Raw genomic sequence first — 19,658 nt, 5'->3', positions numbered from 1 at the left:
GTGTGTATGGGGCTGGCCACAGGACTGACGTTGTCAGAGGTCTCTGTAGCTGGACTGCTGGGGATTAGGGAGTCTTCATCGTAATCTTTTTGTAATGGCATTGGAGTGTGTACCTAAAAGACAGGAGAATGGCTCATTGTAGCATTTTACATTTGTACTTTTCTACTCACTCTCCACAGGTTTAGATACACACATGTTCAGTAATGATATAGCAACTATAATGACACCCCCACGTTAGGACAGAACATAACCCGTCTGTTGTGTACCTGCTCCATGTCATGCTCCTTCAGGATGACCGTCTCTGGGGATACACAAGGGATCCTGGGAATGGCAGGCGAGTAGTTACTATTGGAGAGAAGAGCAGAACACGGTGAATAAAGGGAATATTCTTATTCCACTCCACACATCCCAATACTGCTCTAATCCAACCATTCCCTGTTCTTTACCATTGCATACCCCCCCATCAGCCCCCTCTAACCCCCTCCATCTACCCCATCCCCTACCCCAGCCAACCCTACACAGTGCCCAGCCCTCTCTCGTACTCCATTGATTTCTTGGGTGACAGGAAATCGTCATCATGGTCCTTTAAGTCATCCATCTTCATGTACCTGGCTCCTTCCGTCCCCAAAAGCTCCTCCCCTTCAGACAACAACAGGAAGGGCAGAGAGAGAGGACAGACCGGGTCAGAGGGGTGTAATAGATAAAGACACATACAAGATAACTGAAACATGTGAGTCAGAGTTAGAGAGCATAGAATGAGTTCAGTAAATATAACACATGGTTGATATAGTAGTTAGGTTGGTGAGTTAAAGGGCCACTACACTCCACACACTGTGCATGTGTTAATGCTGTACATGTGTCAATGGCAAGAGATTTAGTGAAGCCACGGTCACAGTGAGACCCAAAGGCAGATGGAGAGAGAGAACATGGAGAAAGACAGAAATAAGATGGCCCCTACACTTTGTTCAATATTCATCTCAAATGTGATGTGTTCATATACTTTTCAGCTATAAACTGTTTCCAGTAGTTGAATATTTGGAGCACAGCATATTGGATAAGTATGGTAAAATATCCCAGATTTCCTTAACATCTGGAGAGTTACAATATGGCCCAACATGAACTGAGTCTAAAACAAGACAACATCACTAGAGCCATGTCCATTGGGATTTCGCTGTCCCTTTAGACATTGTCCACGTCAACATGGACCCAATCTGGCACAATTAAACTGATTTAAACAGGGTTGAGAGGTTTCTTCTCTCCCTCTGAGAGTCCTGGCTGTGACAAAACACACAAAGTACATGGAGTACAACTACATGGACACACAAGTGCACTGGCACCACAGAGATAGATAGAGGACTCAACATGGATTTTAAAAACAAAAAACAAAGTTTTAAGTGAGAAGCAGGGATTGGTCTGATTACGAAGTAGAAAGGAAATTCAGGTGAGCACCAAAATGCCTACTCTACCCATGCTCTACCAAGGTTTACCAGCACACAGCTTTGACCTACTATAGTAGCTATGCCAAACAATGTGTATGCAGGTTGCTTAGGATTCAAACCTTCTCAAACTGCCTAATTCATACTCTTAGAGGAGGTGCTCCCACAATAATGGGATTTGTACCGCATACAAGTTCAAGTATTGTATTTTTCACACACCACACTTATCCTATTATACTACCTTTTCAAACTTTTTTATTATTATATGAAAGCAAGCTTTGCTTTTATACTTACAAGACCATCATGCTTGATGGAGCGAGCTGTTTTGTATTGTATTAACGTGGTGCCTGCCTGTAGTTCCACTTCCTTAAACCACTCCTGATTTCTGTAACTGTTAATTTACCTGTGTAATATTGACATAGGCTAAGAAACAATAATACACATTCACAATAGGCCTATATCTAAAAATACATACAGCCTAATTATATATATATATATTATTTAATAGCAGGACACTGTAAAGTGTATGAATTAGGCTGTTTGAGAGTTGAATCCTAAGTAACCTGAACACACATTGTTTGAAGAACAATGGACAAACATAGCTACTGTCAAAGCTGTGTGCTGGAAAACCTTGGTAGAGCATAAGTGAAGTAGGCATTGTGGTGCTCATGTGAATTTAATTTATTTTTCAGCTTCAGACCAATTTCCATGGTTTTTACATCGGAAGGTGATTATACAAAATTAAATGAGGTGTCTTTCGAAAATGTCACGTGTGCTTCAAATTATGTAATTTAAAAAAAAAGTGTTTTGTCTCTCGCATAATTTATTGTCAAGGGCCCAGTTTCCCAAAAGCATCATAAAGCTAAGTTCATCATCAGAACCATTGCATTTTTACTACCTCATCTTACCATAGCTTGGTCTATGGAGTAGTCTACCTATCTAGTTTTGCTATGCCCATTGCATGCATTGTAAGATAGCTAGCTAGCTGTGTGACAGTTTCCCAAAGTTTGCTGTTGGATTTGAACCTGCTTTTAACTTATTTAGCTAGCTAACTTAGCTATGTTTTGTGGAAGAATGTAGCTAGGATATAACATCAACATTGAGTTGTGGTACAATCTTATTGGGGTAAAATTGGCTTACTCACTTGCTAGTTCGGTAGTAAACGTAAGCAATGCATCTCATTGATTGTAGCTAGCACTAGCAATGCAAACTAACCTGAGCATCATGGCAGTTTCTCAAATGTTGGTCTTTTTAAACTTAACATAGCTAACGTTAGCTAGCTAACGTAAACTCACCCCATTCCGTACAAATGTGCGCAACCGCAACATTCAAACGAGGCTACAAAGAAAACTATTTGGGACTGTATCGACTGTGTTGACTTCAAAATCGGGGGTGTGAACTAGGTTTCTATTCAAGCGTTGATCTATAATGGCTCTATAGTATTGGAGAAAAGTTGAAAAAACGGACCCTCCGATACATCGTGGCGTGTCATGTCGTAACGTACAGCACGCATAAAGCAACTATTTCTGTCTTACAATCTCTCTCCACCAGGTGTAGCACTTCTCTCATCCTTTAAAAACAAGAAATGGACAGTGACGGGGGTAAGGGGGGGATAACTAGTCATTTTTTGCCTCATCATTGCATGCGAACATCATTCTCAAAGCCGCTGTTTACTTCTAAGATCACTTCAGCACCGCCCTAAAAACCTGATTCAAATTCGACACAAACCTTCAAATAGGTATGTAATCACACATTATATAAACTATTTATAGTGTTTTATTTACATTTTAGAGGCGATAAGGTGATAAGTTGGACAGATCGAGTGAAAAAAAGCAATTTTCCCACACGACATCTCTCCTTCTCACTATCACGCATTAGTTTCGCTTCCCCACCCGCCATTTTTAAAAAGACCCGACGGGGCTCATTGCCTGCTTGAATTATGCAGAAACGGGCAGTGTTTAGGTAATGTAATTGATTCTGTTGGAAAGGGGAGAAATTGTACTTTACAATGGTATTGACATTACAGTTGATCTGGTAAAAGTATTACGTTTTTGGGGCGCTAAAATAAGGGCAATTGTACGGACCAAGGTGATGTACGAGTTTACGTGAGTTTACGTTAGCTACCTAACGTTAGCTAGAGCTATGTTTTGAGTAAGAACGTATGATATATTGTGGTGCATGAACTGGCCATAAGCGTTAGCTAATGTTATAGTCTTACCTTAGCTAAAGTTACCTAGCTAATGTTAACTGGCTATCATAGAAACCAAGTATGTTCACTAGCTTATTTGTTCATATTTGTTTGTGCTCAAGTGTCTAGGTCAGCAGTTTACACATGTTGACTTTAGCCTTATGAAAAACCTTACTTGGCAAAATACAGCTAGCTTTCCTCGCTTGTTGTTTAGCTACCTAAGTCAACATTAGCTCTCATCTGACTGGTATAACGTTATGTTAGCTAGCTACCTAGCTAATTAAAACAAAACTACATTAATTGGGTAGCTACCTTTCTTTGCCTGTTCGTTAGCTAGCAAGCTTTCAGCTGGCTGGCGTTAGCTAGCTACACAGGCTAGCTGTTGGACTTTGGACAAGCAACAAAATGTTAGCTAGAGAGCTAGCTAGCTACCTAGTAAATGTTATCTCTTGAGCGCTGTGTGTCAGATGTTTTCAAAAACAGAAGTGCATTTGTCTAAATATTAAAATATTACTTGTCTATTATATATTTGAACATTGTAGTGAGTAGGTTATATGTGTCTTTAAGGCAGCAACTAGACTACTTTCTAATTTTAGACCAACAGTGTCAATTTGTCAGTTTAATTATCATGGAGCTAAAAATACCAGGGTGTGACGTCCTCTGACATCACTGTCAAGGGTGTTGTAATGTTTACGCTGTGAACTTTACTGGTTGATCAGACACCCGTGGGTGTAATGAAGACTTGTGTGCAAAATGTATTTTTTCACAGTCACTGTGTTTTCATTTCCTTACACAGTATATGTACACCAATGGAAACACACATAGCACGTACACACACATCTTTACAGACTACAGACACAAACTATACAAATAACAGCTGATGTAATGAAGGAACATTGATAAAGACATCAAACCAACAACATCAACAAGACAACAACATCCACAAGACAACAACATCCAGAAAACACCATCAACATCTTGGAATGTTGATACAGTACAGTAGCTTTGGCACATTTTTTTTACCAGAGAATTCCATTTTCACCTTGATAATTTGTTTTGTAGTGAATGGTTTGATAAACTGAATGGGTGAGTGTCCAGTCTCCACTACTGGGCTTTTCTCTTAGAGTACTGTAGGCTGGTGAGGACAGCCATCCCTAGCCCCCAGCTGCGGTGACATGGAGAGAATGATACTGTAGAGTACATCTGATCTGGGGAGTTAGTGACTGAGAGTCAGGTCTATGTTACTGGAGGGATAAAGAAAGGTTATAGACATGAAACCATGAAACGCATGCACCACATTGAACATCAGGAGAGAGACAGTCCCAAAAGGACCAGGCGTAGAAGAAGAGGTGGAGAGAAAGAAGGTGGAGAGAAAGAGAACCAGAGAGAAAGACGGCAAGAGCTTGAAATGGAGCCACACACTCTAAGACGACCTATGAGCACTGCACAGAGAAGAGAGAAGGAGACAGTCATACCCATTGTTAGCTGTGCAATTCCTAAAAAAATCAAAAGGTGAAAGAGGAATATTTTAGGAGGCCCTGCAATATTATAAAATCATTTGCAATAAGTCTGTTCAAATTGTTCATACGTTATTAAAGCCAGAATGTACTGCCAACTAACTGTACTGCAAGATATGAGGATTTTTATTAATAAGAAATTAAAGTACAATATATCTCCTATCTTGCCAAAAAGAGGAGAAAGTGTGTTCTGTGGGGTATCTGTCTTTGTGTGTTCTACTGTCTGTAAATTATTGTAAGTGTTGTGTACCTTCATCCTCTGATACGTCCAATATCTCATCCACTGTTTCCGGGAAACTCATCCGATGTTTCTCTGTGGTGGTCTGAGGGAGAGAATGGCAGAAGAGAGAGAGAAGAGAGACAGGTTCAAGATGAGACAAAGAGTATGGAAGGATTGTCTGCATTGAGTCAGAAGTGTAATATAAATATTTGAAGAGTTGGTACTTGTTTACTCCTTACAATGGAAACCGTCTCCTCTGTGACCAGTTTGAGAACGTCGATTACGGAGATGTACCCCAAACGCTTGGCGATGGACAGGGCTGACGTACCGTTCTAACAGACAGAGAGAGAAAGAGAGTGAGGTGGAGGGATCGAGGGATGAGTGGAGGAGTGAAAGGGAGTGAAAAGCAGTGGTACTTACAGTGGTGACCTCGTTGGGTGGGGCTCCATGTTTGAGCAGTAAGGTGACGATATCTGTGTGGCCCTGTTGGGCTGCCTGGTGCAGTGCAGTGTAACCAACCTGGGGGAAAGAGACACAAACATTAACATACTGATGAGACACAATGAAAGGAATCACATCACATAGCCAGTTCATATTTACTGTGATTCACTGTTAAAATTGAAGGATAATTTTGTGTAAGTGTAGTTCCATTGATGTCCAGAGGGAGGTGCTCACCTTGGTCTTGCTGTTGACATTGGCCTGCTGCTGCAGGAGGAACTTCACCATCTTTACATTGCCATAGTGACAGGCAACATGGAGAGGGGTGTATCCCATCTGAAAGAGAGATTAGGACCCCATCAGTATCCAATACAACCAGCACAGACTTACTACGAGACAGTTAACGAAATCATGTGACAGTTAACGAGTCACATGATTACAAATTCAACACATACACACTACACGATATCTATAGTATGTCTCTCCTACCATATATGCTCTGCGGTTGACATACTGAGTTTCAGGGTAATGGAGGCCCTAGCTGGCCTGAGGGTACGTAGGTTGTGTAATGAGGATGGTAATGTAACCCTGAGACAGGAGAACCAGTCAGTGGCTATTTATACTAAGGAGAGGAAAGGTCACGTCTCAGATACTCTATCTGCCATGGAGCCCCCATCGTTCACTATGTAGCCCTGTTACTGTTTGGTCCCATACCACACTGACCTTGCGTTAAGATTCACTGAGTTTAAGATTAGCTTCAGATAGCAATGAACTGTAACAGTGTGTATGTCATGATAAGGCAGAGGTGTGTACTTTATACCAACTTTCTACAACCTGGCACAAAGGAGGAGTGTTCATGTTGGGTGGAATGCAATTCTCTACTGCAATATCCTATTATCTACTGAGATGCTTTAAAAATGAAAGGTGTTTACAGACTCCAGAAGTGGTACAGTGTGTGTCGCTGGATGCTACTGAGCAGAGAGAGACTTTTGTGTCCCTTGCCTTGTCCCAGAGGTCAACAGGAGTGTGGTCTTACCCGTGTGGCAGCATACACTGATGCCCCTTGCTTCACCAGGATGTCAGCGATGCCCACGTGGCCTTCCTGTGCCACCAGGTGGAGAGGAGTCAGTCCACTCTGAGGGGAGAGGAGCCAGGGGCAAAAATCAGGCATATTGTTACAGCAGAACTAACCTAACGTCACAGGCATAAAGAATCACCTGAGCGGGATGCCCCACATCTGGTCATAACAACAAAATAAAAACTGTCAGATGAAGTTTTCTTCTGCACTGTTCAACCAATCCGGTAAATATGGAGGAGGAGTTAAGATAGAGTGTTGCCTTGTTCATATTCTGGAGGGAAACAACTTCAGAGAGCAAGCTAGCACATATCATAAATACATAGCTGCTGGACTGATATAAGCTAGCGTTATCTAGCAATAATGGAATCTCCGACAAAGTTGACACCAACAAAATTGGTATGAGGTGTCTGTCGACTTTGTGGCAAAAATTAATCTCAAAGAAAGAAAGGCACTATCTATAGCCATCCGCTATATATTTCACCGGGGACTGTAAACAGTGAGCGAAAGTTCAAAAGTGAGAGTCGTGTCACAGGCTGTCTTCCTTTTCCCATGAAAACCAGATGTTTCCGGTTTCTCCCGACCGGCTGAGGGTGCAGCAGTACTAACAGCTTTCACCCACATAATCTTAACTCCTTCCCTGCATCAGTCCCTGAGGCCTCACCTTGTTCCCCAGGTTGACGTTGGCCTGTTTGGAGATGAGCAGGGCCACCATGTCAGGCCGGCCCTCCTGAGCTGCCAGGTGAAGGGGCGTGACCCCCTGGAGGGATTCAGCATTGGCCGAGGCGCCGTACTGCAGCAGGCTGTTGGCAACCTCCACCTGGTTCTGCTTCGACGCTATGTGGAGAGGGGTGTAGCCATTCTGAAACAAGAGGACCAGAGTTAATGGTTATGAGTGCATTGTAAGATGATATCTGCGTCTGTGAGTGTGTGTGTGTAGTCTCTCACCCTAGCTGCACTGTGTGGGGAGCCTCCCTTGCTGACCAGCAGGTTAACCACGTCCAGGTTGTCATGATGGACAGCCACATGAAGAGAAGTCAGACCATTCTGAAGGTAAAGGAGACACACACATATAAACCACCATAACTTAACTCTGACATCTTTCCACCTGAAATACCTTGACCCTTCCCTCCCAACAGCCCTGCTCTTCCCCCCTCCCTGTGTTCTCCAACCCTTACCTTGCCAGCAGCGTTGGGGTTGGCCCCTCTCTCCAGCAGCAGCTCTGCCACGTCCACTTTGCCATATTTAGAAGCCACATGGAGAGGAGTGAAGCCTTTCTGCAGAGACATCCCAGATAGAGAGACGTCAGGGACCACAGACCACACAGTCCCACACAGAGAAAAGGTTAGGAGTGTGTTAGTATTAGACAGTTGATAGAGGGGTGTGTATGTAGAGTGTGTGGGCATTGGACAACAGACTGTACCTTGGTCATCTTGGTCTGCTGGGCCTCCATGTCCAGTAGGATGCGTGTAGTCTGAGTGTGTCCCTCACGGGCAGCGATGTGGAGGGGTGTGTGTCCGGCTGTGGTGGTGGAGTTGGGGTTGGCCTTGTGTTCCAGCAGCAGAGTGACCAGCTCCTTGTGGCCCATCCGACACGCACAGTGGAGAGGTGTCTGGTCATCCTGGACAGGGTGGGGCGGAGGAGAGGAGAGAGGGAGAGAAGATGAGAGATAAATATACATAGGAGTCAAGTGGCAAGGGTGGGGCGGAGGACAGGAGAGATGGAGGAGAGGTACAGACATATGGTGTTGGTAGTCATGTGGGGAACTAGCAAGCGAATGTAATGTTTTTCTGATTGTGTTTGTGTGTGTGTGTGRGTGTGTGCGTGTGTGCGTGTGTGTGTGTGTGTGCGTGTAGTCATTACCTTGGCCTTGGCGTCTACTGGTGCTGCATTGGTCAGTAAGAACTCTGCCACCTCATAGTGTCCTGCTCTACATGCCATGTGGAGAGGAGTCTCCACTTTCTGCTCACACATAACCAGGCAAACACATGTGTGTGAGCAGTGTAAATCAGTAACACAAAACATTGTGAAAATTGGCCAGAGGTTCTGTCGTAGCTGAATCAGAATTAGTTAGGTAACATAGATAAATAAGATGTTTTATCTACTTTCATAATATGCAGAATATCAGAAAGGGAGAAGGGCTCCACTATGTCTGTACGCTAGTCACTCCCTTCTTTTCCCATTGGGGGGAGGAGTATGGCAGTGTCTGGAATCATTGTATTACCCCTCTGATGTGTTGATGAATCTTGAGATAGTATATGACCTAGAGGTTCACTTCCCTTAGTGAGCTTCTCCAGGGTGGGGAGAAGAGGGGGTGTATTTGAGATGGGAGTATCTTGAATTGACAATTGATATATGCCATTGGATGAGGTAATGTTTTCGTACTAGGAAGTACCAAGCACGAGATTAGAATCTCGTCTAAAGAGACCAAACTGAACGATAATTTATAGCTAAGGCTATCTGGCTATGGGATACTCCTCTTTCAAGTATAAGGTTCCTAAGATCTGTGGTTCGTCATGTGAGTTGAGAGGGGTGTATCTTGGCTATAAAAGATACTAAGAATTGTTTTGTAAGGACTCTCAGAGAATTCATTTATAGACACTGAATTGATCTGAGAGTCAAAAGGGCTATGGTGAAGCTCATATAATTAAAGATGGAATATAAAATATAACTCTGACTTGTGTGTGGTTTGTAAACTCTGATCATTTAGTAATACAGGAAATTACCACGACAGTTCGGTCAGTGATGAGGTGGGTGGATGGGTAACATTCGAGTACTCACTACATTGGAAGCACTGGGAGAAGCCCCCTTCTGTACCAGATGGGTGACTATTTTGCGGTGGCCCATGAACGAGGCCACATGTAGAGGAGTCAGGCCAGACTTGGGAGAGAAAAAACAAGCAATGAAAGAATCATACGTAGAAATAAAGATATCCATCCCTCTCTCCTTAGCAGAATCCCTCTCTTTTCTTACCCTGGCTTACATTCCATCTCTTTCTCTTGCCCCTATCTCTCTCACCTCTGTCACAGCCTCTAGGGACGCTGAGTGTTTGAGCAGGTGGTCCATCACACGCATGTGGTTCTTCTTACAGGCAATGTGAAGCGGAGTGAAACCATTCTGAGAACACAATACAACAGCATGGTCACAAAGGCAACACACTTTAACAAAGATGTGTGGTAGGTATGTGTGGTAGGTATGTATGAGTGTAGTTCTGACCAGTGCACGGGAGTTGGGTTTGGCTCCCTTGTCCAGCAGCACTTTGGCCATGCGGTGGTGCCCACAGTGGGCTGCCACATGCAGGGGGGTCAGGTGGTCCAGTGTGATGTCATCAATCTCAGCGTTGTATTGCAGGAGTTGTCTCACACAGTCCATGTGGTCCCCCTGTGCTGACATGTGGATGGGAGACAGGCCGTTCTATAGGAAAGAGAGAGATACAATCCATGACTTATTGTGTTGTGTGCATACAGTATTTGAGAACAACAGTCCAGAAATCAGGCCTTGGTGGGTTAGCGTTATGTGTACCTTGGTCTTGGCCTGGATGGGAGCCCCTTGGTCCAGTAGGATCTCAATGATCCTCACGTGTCCGTTCCTGGCTGCACAGTGCAGTGGAGTCAACTCATCCTGGAGAGAGAGAGAGAGGACAGTTATTCACTGGTCTAGGGCAATATAGTATCATTTGTGTAACAGGACAGGGCTTGACACTAGAGACTAGAGAGAGACAAAGGGGATGCAGTACAGTACCTTGGTCTTGGCATCAATCTGTGCCCCTCGGTCCAGCAGGAGTCGTACCATGATCACATTCCCCCTCCTGGATGCGATGTGCAAAGGTGTGATGCCATTCTAGAGAGAATTGCAGAGGAGATAAGCAGTAAGACCAGAAAGAGACCCGTTGCGGGACTGGTAATAATACAATGTGTCAGTGCAGAGGGAAACAGACTTACCTTAGGGGTGAAGTTGACATTGGCTCCTCTGTTGAGCAACAGTTGGGCTACGCTCAGGTTCTCGTAGTGTGCAGCGATATGAAGCGGTGTGAAGCCTGTCTGTAGGGACACACAGGAGACCAGAGCTCTTATACTGAAGGCCTTGATGTGTTCTAATTTGAAAGTAACGTCTCCTCCACTCGCTCTGGGACACACTAAACTAAGTGAAGACAAACACACGGTGAGTACCTACCTTGCTCAGGACGTCTGCGTTGGGGTCGTTCTGTAGAAGCACAGCAGCTGTGCGCGTGTCATCGTTCCGCGCTGCTATGTGCAGTGCGGGGAGGCGAACTTTGCCCTTGGTGCCGTAATTGATGAGCAGGGCCACAACGTTCTCATGTCCCTGCTGAAGAGCCACGGCGAGAGGGGTAAAGCCATCCTGACAGAAGAGAGAGAAGCGGAGAAAGAGGCGAAGAAAGGTTTAGTGACCCAGAGAGACAGATGGGGAAGGGAAGGACAGTGAGAGTCAAAAGGGTTGATAAGCGATACAGGGAATACTACAGGAGGTGTGTTGTAAAGTTCGAAAATGAATAATTTCCTGCTTAAACCTTCCTGATTCTGGGAATGTTCCAACCTGGATTCCTGAAAAATCTGGGAATTTGGTGAAAGTTAAAAAAAAATATGTTTTACCCCTTTTTCTCCCCAATTGGTAGTTACAGTCTTGTCCCATTGCTGCAACTCCCCTACGGACTCGGAGAGGTGAAGGTCGAGAACCATTCGTCCTCCAAAACATGGTATACTTCAGCTTGCAGGCGCCCGGCCAGCCACAAGGAGTCACTAGAGCACGATGGAACAAGGAAGTACTGGCTTGCCAAACCCTCCCCTAACCCTGATGACGCTGAGCCAATTGTGCGCCGCCTCATGGGTCTTCCGGTCACGTCCAGCTGTCACACAGCCTGGGATCAAACCCGGGGCTGTTGTGACGCCTCAAGCACTGTGATGTAGTACCTTAGACCTCTGCACCACTCGGGAGGCCCTGCATTTTGCAACCCTGAATCTGCTGATTGGCTGTTACCTCAGTGGGAAGGCTTTGATTGGCCCCGTTCTCCAAAAGGAACTTCACAACTTCTAGATGATTCTCTTGTGAGGCCATGTAGAGCGGAGTGAAGCCCTTCTGTTACAGACAGACACATACATGGACACACACACACAGGGAGGGGCACAACACAGCAACACAGCAGCACAACACACACACACGCACACGCACACACACACACACACACACACACACACACACACACACACACACACANNNNAGAGAGAGAGAGGACAGTTAACACCTGGACTGGGACAATATAGCACTGTATGTGTAACAGGGCAGGGCCTGACCAGATGAGGAAGAGAGAGAGACACGGGGAGGGGATGCAGTACAGTACCTTGGTCTTGGCATCAATCTGTGCCCCTCGGTCCAGCAGGAGTCGTACCATGATCACGTTCCCCCGCCTGGATGCGATGTGCAAAGGTGTGATGCCATTCTAGAGAGAAATATAGACACATTAAGTAGGGGATCGACAGTAGGACCAGAAAGAAACCAGTGAGGGACTGGTAACAATACTGTGTCAGTGATACTAGGGCAGAGGGGAACAGACATACCTTAGGGGTGAAATTGACATTGGCTCCTCTGTTGAGCAACAGTTGGGCTACGTTCAGGTTCTCGTAGTGTGCGGCGATATGGAGCGGTGTGAAGCCTGTCTATAGTGACACACAGGAGACCATACCTTATTCTATACAGCTCTAAAACTGACGGCCTCTAATTCTACAAGTATCATCTTCACTCACTGTGGCACTCACTAAACTAAAGTTTGCCACTAAAGTGAAGACTAACACACAAACAAACACACAGTGAGTACCTACCTTGCTCAGGACGTCTGCGTTAGGGTCATTCTGTAGAAGCACGGCAGCTGTGCGCGTGTCATCATTCCGCGCCGCTATGTGCAGCGCGGGGAGACGGACTTTTCCCTTGGTGCCATAGTTGATGAGCAGGGCCACGACATTCTCATGTCCCTGCTGAAGAGCCACGGCAAGAGGGGTGAAGCCATCCTGACAGAGGAAAGAGGAGTAGATAGAGCTCAAGAAAGGTTAAGTGACCTAAAGAAACAGATGGAGAAGGGAAGGACAGTGAGAGTCAAAAGAATTGATAAGTGATGGAGGGAATAGTGCAGGAGGTGTAGTGGGGTGTAGGTGTAAATGGAATAATTTCCTGCTTATTCCTTTCTGATTCTGGGAATCTTCCAACCCTATGCTCTGCTGATTGGCTGTTACCTCAGTGGGAAGGCTTTGATTGGCCCCGTTCTCCAAAAGGAACTTCACAACTTCTAGATGATTCTCTTGTGAGGCCATGTAGAGCGGAGTGAAGCCCTTCTGTTACAGACAGACACATACATGGACACACACACACAGGGAGGGGCACAACACAGCAACACAGCAGCACAACACACACACACGCACACGCACACACACACACACACACACACACACACACACACACACACACACACACACACACCACACACACACACACCACACACACCACACACCACACACACACACACACCACACACACCACACACACCACACACCACACACACACACGGAGGAAGGAAGGAAGCCACCAGCACACAGAAAGACAAGAAGGCAGACAGATATTAACATAGAGTTGCATTGAGTTAATACACTCTTAGAAAAAAGGGTTCCAAAAGGGTTCTTCGGCAGTCCCGTCAGGAGAACCTTTTTTGCTTCCACTTAGAACCCTTTTTGGTTCCAGGTAGAACTCTTTTGGTTTCTACCTGGAACCAAAAAGGGTTCTTCAAAGGGTTCTCCTATGAGGACTGCCAAAGAACCCTTTTAGGCTCGAGATATACCCTTTTCTTGTAAGAGTGTACGATGGCCTAACGTCATCTTTCAGTCGGGGGTTGGGTCAAATGCAGGAGCTTATGCACACCCAAAAATGTTAGTAGAGGTGCTGACTAACGGAATAGTAAACTGAAACTGTGTAAAAATAAAGAAAGTTTCACATTCTATAAGTGCTCCCAACAACTTTCTTTTTTCTTACTCAATCAGGGTTGGAGTCAATTCTGAATTTAATTGCTTCTTAATTAGGCATCCTACAGTAGCACCTATAGTTTTCTGTTCTTGTAGTTTTTTCTGTGTTTTTTCTGGGGTCAATTTCACACTTTAAGTATTGAATTCAAAATAAAATACAAATAAATTGTTAAAAAAATTATATTTTCAAGGAAAAGTTAAATAATGGAAGTTGAAATCATAAACAAAACTCTAATTTCAAAGCAAGATCAAATAATTTTAAAACTATTGCAAAAATTATTTTCAGTTAAACTTTTCCAACAACCAACTCTCTAATTCTCCTCTTTCTCTCTAGGTTCCTCTGTAGGTTTCTTCCTAGGTTCCTGCCTTTCTACAGAGTTTTTCCCTAGCCACCGTACTTTCACATCTGCATTGCTTGCTGTTTGAGGTTTTAGGTTGGGTTTCTGTATAACCACTATTTGACATCTGCTGATGTAAAAAGGGCTTTATAAATACATTTGATTTGATTTGGTAGGCTAAACGGATTCAATAGGGTTGGTTGTTGGAAAAGTTTAACTGAAAAGTATTTTTACATTGGTTTTCAAATAGTTTGTTCTTCCTTTTAAATGAGACTTTTGCTCACGCTAAAAAAACATTTGCTTTCATTTAATTTTGTTGCTTTTTATATCATTATTTTTGTTTACAATTCCATACATGTTGATACTTTTTTGGGGGTTTTTGATCTACATTTTCAACTTCATTTTTCATGTTTACAATTTATTTTATTTTGAATTCAATACTTAAGGCATGAAATTGACCCCATTGTTGTTCATTTTTGTCAATATCTCAACAACACATTGGTAAAAACGTCTAATTTGGCAGGATGTTAGAACCCATAATGCATACCTATGGTGCCAACATTAGCACTCATTGGCCCCTAGGTGGCGCTGCAGTTCATTAAAAACCATGCACACATTCAAAACACATTCAAATCATTAGCCCAAACTATCAAATCCAACTCGTACAGATGATTGACAACATGTCCCTGAAGATATGTTCCAAGTTTAGTGATACAGAAAAAAAAACCATGGAAACCACAGATCATCAAACTTTGACCAAAAAGTGCTGGCGTAATGCTAAATTGCTTAAAAAATCTTCTTCTCATAAACCACAACTCAGATTCACCCAATATTTGGTATGTAGAATCTCTGAACTAGTCCCTAGCTAAATGAACTAGTCCCTAGCTAAATGAACTAGTCCCTAGCTAAATGAACTAGTCCCTAGCTAAATGAACAGTCCTATCGAGGGATGTGGCCATTCTACGCCAGTGGAGGACACTACTGTTCACTGAAGGCTATTACTATGAACCATAGGAATTTGGTAAACATGAAGTTGGAAGGGACAGTAGTCTATGGCAGTAGCATGTGTAGCATGTATTAGACATAACTCATTACATATTAGAGGTAGAATCTTGCAACTTGGAAAACATGCAATTGATAAACATGCTTATTAAAGGTATGGCCTTTGCCCATTTCATTGCCAGAGTGCCCAATGGGTGACCAAGATATACTATTTCTATTGCTCAGACCCTGTTAATGCTGCTTCTTAATGCTGCTCACAGCTATATTTCCAATTCAATTATTGATTTGAATTGGCCACATACCACAGGCAGCAGAAATGTAATTGAATTTTAACTAAAGGAAGCACAATTGAATTAAATGAAATTCAATGAAATGCTAATTGCTAATATACAGTGGGGAGAACAAGTATTTATACACTGGCCGATTTGCAGGTTTTCCACTTACAAATCATGTAGAGGTTTGTAATTTTTATCATAGGTACACTTCAACTGTGAGAGACGGAATCTAAAACAAAAATCCAGAAAATCACATTGTATGATTTTTAAGTAATTAATTTGCATTTTATTGCATGACATAAGTATTTGATCACCTACCAACCAGTAAGAATTCCAGCTCTCACAGACCGTTTCGTTTTTCTTTAGAAAGTCCTCCTGTTCTCCACTCATTACCTGGTTAACTGCACCTGTTTGAACTCGTTACCTGTATATAAAGACACCTGTCCACACACTCAATCAAACAGACTCCAACCTCTCCACAATGGCCAAGACCAGAGAACTGTGTAAGGACATCAGGGATAAAATTGTAGACCTGCACAAGGCTGGGATGGGCTACAGGACAATAGGCAAGCAGTTGGTGAGAAGGCAACAACTGTTGGCGCAATTATTCGAAAAGAGAAGAAGTTCAAGATGACGGTCAATCACCCTCGGTCTGGTGCTCCATGCAAGATCTCACCTCGTGGGGCATCAATGATCATGAGGAAGGTGAGGGATCAGCCCAGAACTACACGGCAGGACCTGGTCAATGACCTAAAGAGAGCTGGGACCACAGTCTCAAAGAAAACCATTAGTAACACACTACGCCGTCATGGATTAAAATCCTGCAGCGCACGCAAGGTCCCCCTGCTCAAGCCAGCACATGTCCAGGCCCGTCTGAAGTTTGGCAATGACCATCTGGATGATCCAGAGGAGGAATGGGAGAAGTCATGTGGTCTGATGAGACAAAAATAGAGCTTTTGGTCTAATCTCCACTCGCCGTGTTTGGAGGGAGAAGAAGGATGAGTACAACTCCAAGAACACCATCCCAACCATGAAGCATGGAGGTGGAAACATCATTCTTTGGGATGCTTTTTCTGCAAAGGGGACAGGACGACTGCACCTATTGAGGGATGATGGATGGGGCCATGTATCCGAGATCTTGGCCAACAACCTCCTTCCCTCAGTAAGAGCATTGAAGTGGGTCGTGGCTGGGTCTTCCAGCATGACAACGACCCAAAACACACAGCCAGGGCAACTAAGGAGTGGCTCCGTAAGAAGCATCTCAAGGTCCTGGAGCGGCCTAGCCAGTCTCCAGACCTGAACCCAATAGAAAATCTTTGGAGGAGCTGAAAGTCCGTATTGCCCAGGGACAGCCCCGAAACCTGAAGGATCTGGAGAAGGTCTGTATGGAGGAGTGGGCCAAAATCCCTGCTGCAGTGTGTGCAAACCTGGTCAAGAACTACAGGAAACGTATGATCTCTGTAATTGCAAACAAGGTTTCTGTACCAAATATTAAGTTCTGCTTTTCTGATGTATCAAATACTTATGTCATGCAATAAAAATGCAAATTAATTACTTAAAAATCATACAATGTGATTTTCAGGATTTTTGTTTTAGATTCTGTCTCTCACAGTTGAAGTGTACCTATGATAAGAAATTACAGACCTCTACATGCTTTGTAAGTAGGAAAACCTGCAAAATCAGCAGTGTATCAAATACTTGTTCTCCCCACTGTATGTTACAATTCACAGTACAAATATTTATTTTGACATCATGTATGGTAATACTATGTATAACATTGAAATATTTCAGTTTTTAAATTCCTCTTAAAAGGAGTTTAAATCATTAAAGTGGTCTGGAAATATTCTGAGATCATTTTGTAGTTGGTCGGTAATAATTCATAATTCACTTGCATGTTATGAAATATCGGAAAAAAATTAATTTCCCATTAAATCAAACACTCCAGAATGGAAGGGAACCTAACATTTCATGACAAAAATCTAAATACTGTTGACATATCTGAGTTATAATCAAGCTTATGTTTGAAATGGTATCTATATTTATTTTAGTAATAAGTGGCAGATGTGGCAACGGAATGCGACTTTCATGTTTCATGTCTCAGTTGAATTTCTTTGAATTAATCTCTGCTTTCTTTAATTCAAATTCACATTTCAATTCATGGTTTGAATTGAAATACATTCAGAAATTCAGACCCCAAACCCTGAGTTCCATGCAGTATAATGCAGCATATCTGTATTATAACTGTTTCTAACTGTATGGTTATCCGTTGTGGCTGGTGGCTCCTCTGCAGGGGGCTCTGCCAGGGGGGTCGGGGTCTCTTCCGACACTGGCTGGGGTCTCACCTGGGACTGGGCATTGACGTTGGCCCCGTAATTTACCAGCTCTGCCACCACTTGCTCCTGCCCAGCCAGGGCAGCAATGTGCAGAGCTGTGTTGCCTTTCTGTGGAGGCACAGAACAAGAGAAGACATGAGACATACACTGTAGTAGTGTCTTTGTGAAAGCAGTAAGTAAGTAGGAATACCTTTTAAAACGTAGAATAATTGGATTATTCAGTATATTGTACTTTGGTGGTGACATAGGCTTAAGGAGTTCATGGGTGTGGTAATGTGACATAGTGTATGAGGTTGACTGAGTACCTTAGTCTGGGTTTCCACATCGATGCCTCCATGTAGTAACTCCAGCACCATTTTAACGTGGCCTTCTTTAGAGAAAGCAGTGAATGAGAATGTTCGTAGCCAGCTCATCTCCACACCGACTTCCTGGAAATGACTGGAACCAACTGTAGTACGTAAAGCGGCAGCTGTTCTGGTAACCGTTGTTGCTGATAAAGCAGAGTAAGGTAAGGAATAACCCTTTTAAAACGAGGATATTTTTTCAATCAGGTAGAATAATTGGATTATAACATGTTTCTGTAGGCTAACGAAATCATAATATCAGAAACATACTTAGTACTCATCAATGGACGGCATGGTTGGGACAGACAGGAGGCTGCCTTATAGATAAGGGGATTTCTCCAATAATAGGGGTGTGGCTAATGGTGACACTAAGTGTCGAATGAAGGTTGACTGAGTAAAACGAAAATAGACAGCCCCTGCTCTGATTGAGAATATAACGACCCGGCTTTGGGGTTCTCAACACACCAGAAATAGACAACATCGCTGATTCGAACATCACCGTTATTCCTCCTTATCGGCAGACTCTCCATGCTAGATAGAAACGCTCCAGCACTCTCGGCTTGATCTCTAATATAAAATCGGACTGCTCGGCCCTCTTTAAGGCCAGTTTGCCGCCCATGGGTTTACACTCCGTTGAGGACACTACCCTCCTTCAGTTATCGAGCTGTCCAGTGTGTCAAATGTTCTGGAGGGACGGGAAAAAGGGGCAATGAGCTTAGAAGTCAGCGGAAGGAGCGCGACCCTCTCTACGGAGCAAAACTTGTAAGCTGCGCTGTCTAGACTTTGACAACATGAGACATAGCACTAAGCTATGCAGGGTACTTATATGAGAAGAGGTACTGAGCAGCAATGAACATTCACCAGATCACATGAATGTTGCTGCAGAACGCAGCACGTGCGAAGTACCTGGACCGCTGCTTATTATAAAGAATCCAAGCACTTGCTAGATGTATAAATCGCAAAGCATGTTAATCTGAGAAACCCCAAACATGTGTCCGGGTGTTCAAATAATAAAAAAAAAAAAATAGAGAAACTTAAATTAGGAGGAATTGAGGGGCACCAAAAAACAGCTTATCAAAAAACAACAATAGAAGTATACAAAGGCATCCTGTCAGATATTAACTGTGCTTATTTAGCAATAATGGTGACCGGAAAGGTGTATGAAGATGATGGTGAGGGAAGAGGACGGGAGGGATGGAGGCCGGTTGTCTCGGGGCTGACGGAAGAATACACGAGCCTGTGGGATAGGTCTGACCTCACAAACCTCCTTCACGTGACACAGGACGACATGTGAGGATTGGACCTTCCGACAACCACTGAAATATTAATCCTCTGAGTGGAGAGGACACAGCACACCATACTTCTCTACTGCAGACCGGGAGAAGGTGGAGGGGAGGGGGGAGGGAGAGAGGCGGGAGAGGGGAGGGGGGGGAGAGGAGGAGTAGCCGGGGGGAGGGAGAGGTGGAGGGT

At 43.8% G+C, this 19,658-nt stretch overlaps 2 protein-coding genes across 4 annotated transcripts in view; both read right to left on the bottom strand.

The window, feature by feature from the left end:
• The window catches only part of LOC111957646 (ankyrin-1-like), a 312,240-nt gene extending 300,163 nt beyond the window's left edge, over positions 1–12,077 (bottom strand). Inside the window, exons 1-20 of one of the 3 annotated variants that reach the window (XM_023978549.2) lie at positions 11,485–12,077; positions 11,048–11,233; positions 10,816–10,914; positions 10,616–10,714; positions 10,397–10,495; positions 10,091–10,288; positions 9,893–9,991; positions 9,656–9,754; positions 8,738–8,836; positions 8,298–8,495; positions 8,053–8,151; positions 7,823–7,921; positions 7,539–7,736; positions 6,836–6,934; positions 6,037–6,135; positions 5,782–5,880; positions 5,601–5,693; positions 5,392–5,464; positions 5,100–5,120; positions 543–639 (exon numbers count right to left, since the gene is read on the bottom strand). In XM_023978549.2, the coding sequence (XP_023834317.2) occupies positions 543–639; positions 5,100–5,120; positions 5,392–5,464; positions 5,601–5,693; positions 5,782–5,880; positions 6,037–6,135; positions 6,836–6,934; positions 7,539–7,736; positions 7,823–7,921; positions 8,053–8,151; positions 8,298–8,495; positions 8,738–8,836; positions 9,656–9,754; positions 9,893–9,991; positions 10,091–10,288; positions 10,397–10,495; positions 10,616–10,714; positions 10,816–10,914; positions 11,048–11,233; positions 11,485–11,571 (2,240 nt within the window). In that variant the 5' untranslated portion in view covers positions 11,572–12,077. The remainder of the gene's footprint in view (positions 1–542; positions 640–5,099; positions 5,121–5,391; positions 5,465–5,600; positions 5,694–5,781; positions 5,881–6,036; positions 6,136–6,835; positions 6,935–7,538; positions 7,737–7,822; positions 7,922–8,052; positions 8,152–8,297; positions 8,496–8,737; positions 8,837–9,655; positions 9,755–9,892; positions 9,992–10,090; positions 10,289–10,396; positions 10,496–10,615; positions 10,715–10,815; positions 10,915–11,047; positions 11,234–11,484) is intronic. The other 2 variants (XM_070437046.1, XM_023978546.2) reach the window with 2 other exon arrangements.
• Positions 12,078–12,127: 50 nt separating this feature from the next.
• Positions 12,128–18,216, bottom strand: LOC139023549 (ankyrin-1-like). Its single transcript, XM_070436897.1, has 7 exons — positions 18,150–18,216; positions 17,764–17,952; positions 13,117–13,215; positions 12,709–12,894; positions 12,448–12,546; positions 12,184–12,329; positions 12,128–12,134 (listed from the first exon to the last, which is right to left on the bottom strand). The coding sequence occupies exons 1-7, from the start codon at positions 18,198–18,200 to the stop codon at positions 12,128–12,130; spliced, it is 777 nt and encodes a 258-aa protein (XP_070292998.1). The 5' UTR covers positions 18,201–18,216.
• Positions 18,217–19,658: the final 1,442 nt, after the last annotated feature.

The sequence above is a fragment of the Salvelinus sp. IW2-2015 genome, linkage group LG33, assembly GCF_002910315.2.
Source record: "Salvelinus sp. IW2-2015 linkage group LG33, ASM291031v2, whole genome shotgun sequence".
Classification (NCBI taxonomy): domain Eukaryota; kingdom Metazoa; phylum Chordata; class Actinopteri; order Salmoniformes; family Salmonidae; genus Salvelinus; species Salvelinus sp. IW2-2015.
Note: the sequence above shows the minus strand (reverse complement) of the source record. Positions and strands in the feature narration are given on the sequence as shown.

Bases quoted from the DNA above. Each gene is read 5' to 3' on its own strand.
- LOC139023549 (XM_070436897.1), bottom strand. From the start codon at position 18,200: ATGGTGCTGGAGTTACTACATGGAGGCATCGATGTGGAAACCCAGACT. The intron at 13,216-17,763 runs GTTAGAAACAGT...TGTCTGTAACAG, and splicing joins CCACAACGGATAACCATACA to AAGGGCTTCACTCCGCTCTA. The intron at 12,895-13,116 runs GTAACAGCCAAT...TTCCTCTGTCAG, and splicing joins ATCAAAGCCTTCCCACTGAG to GATGGCTTCACCCCTCTTGC.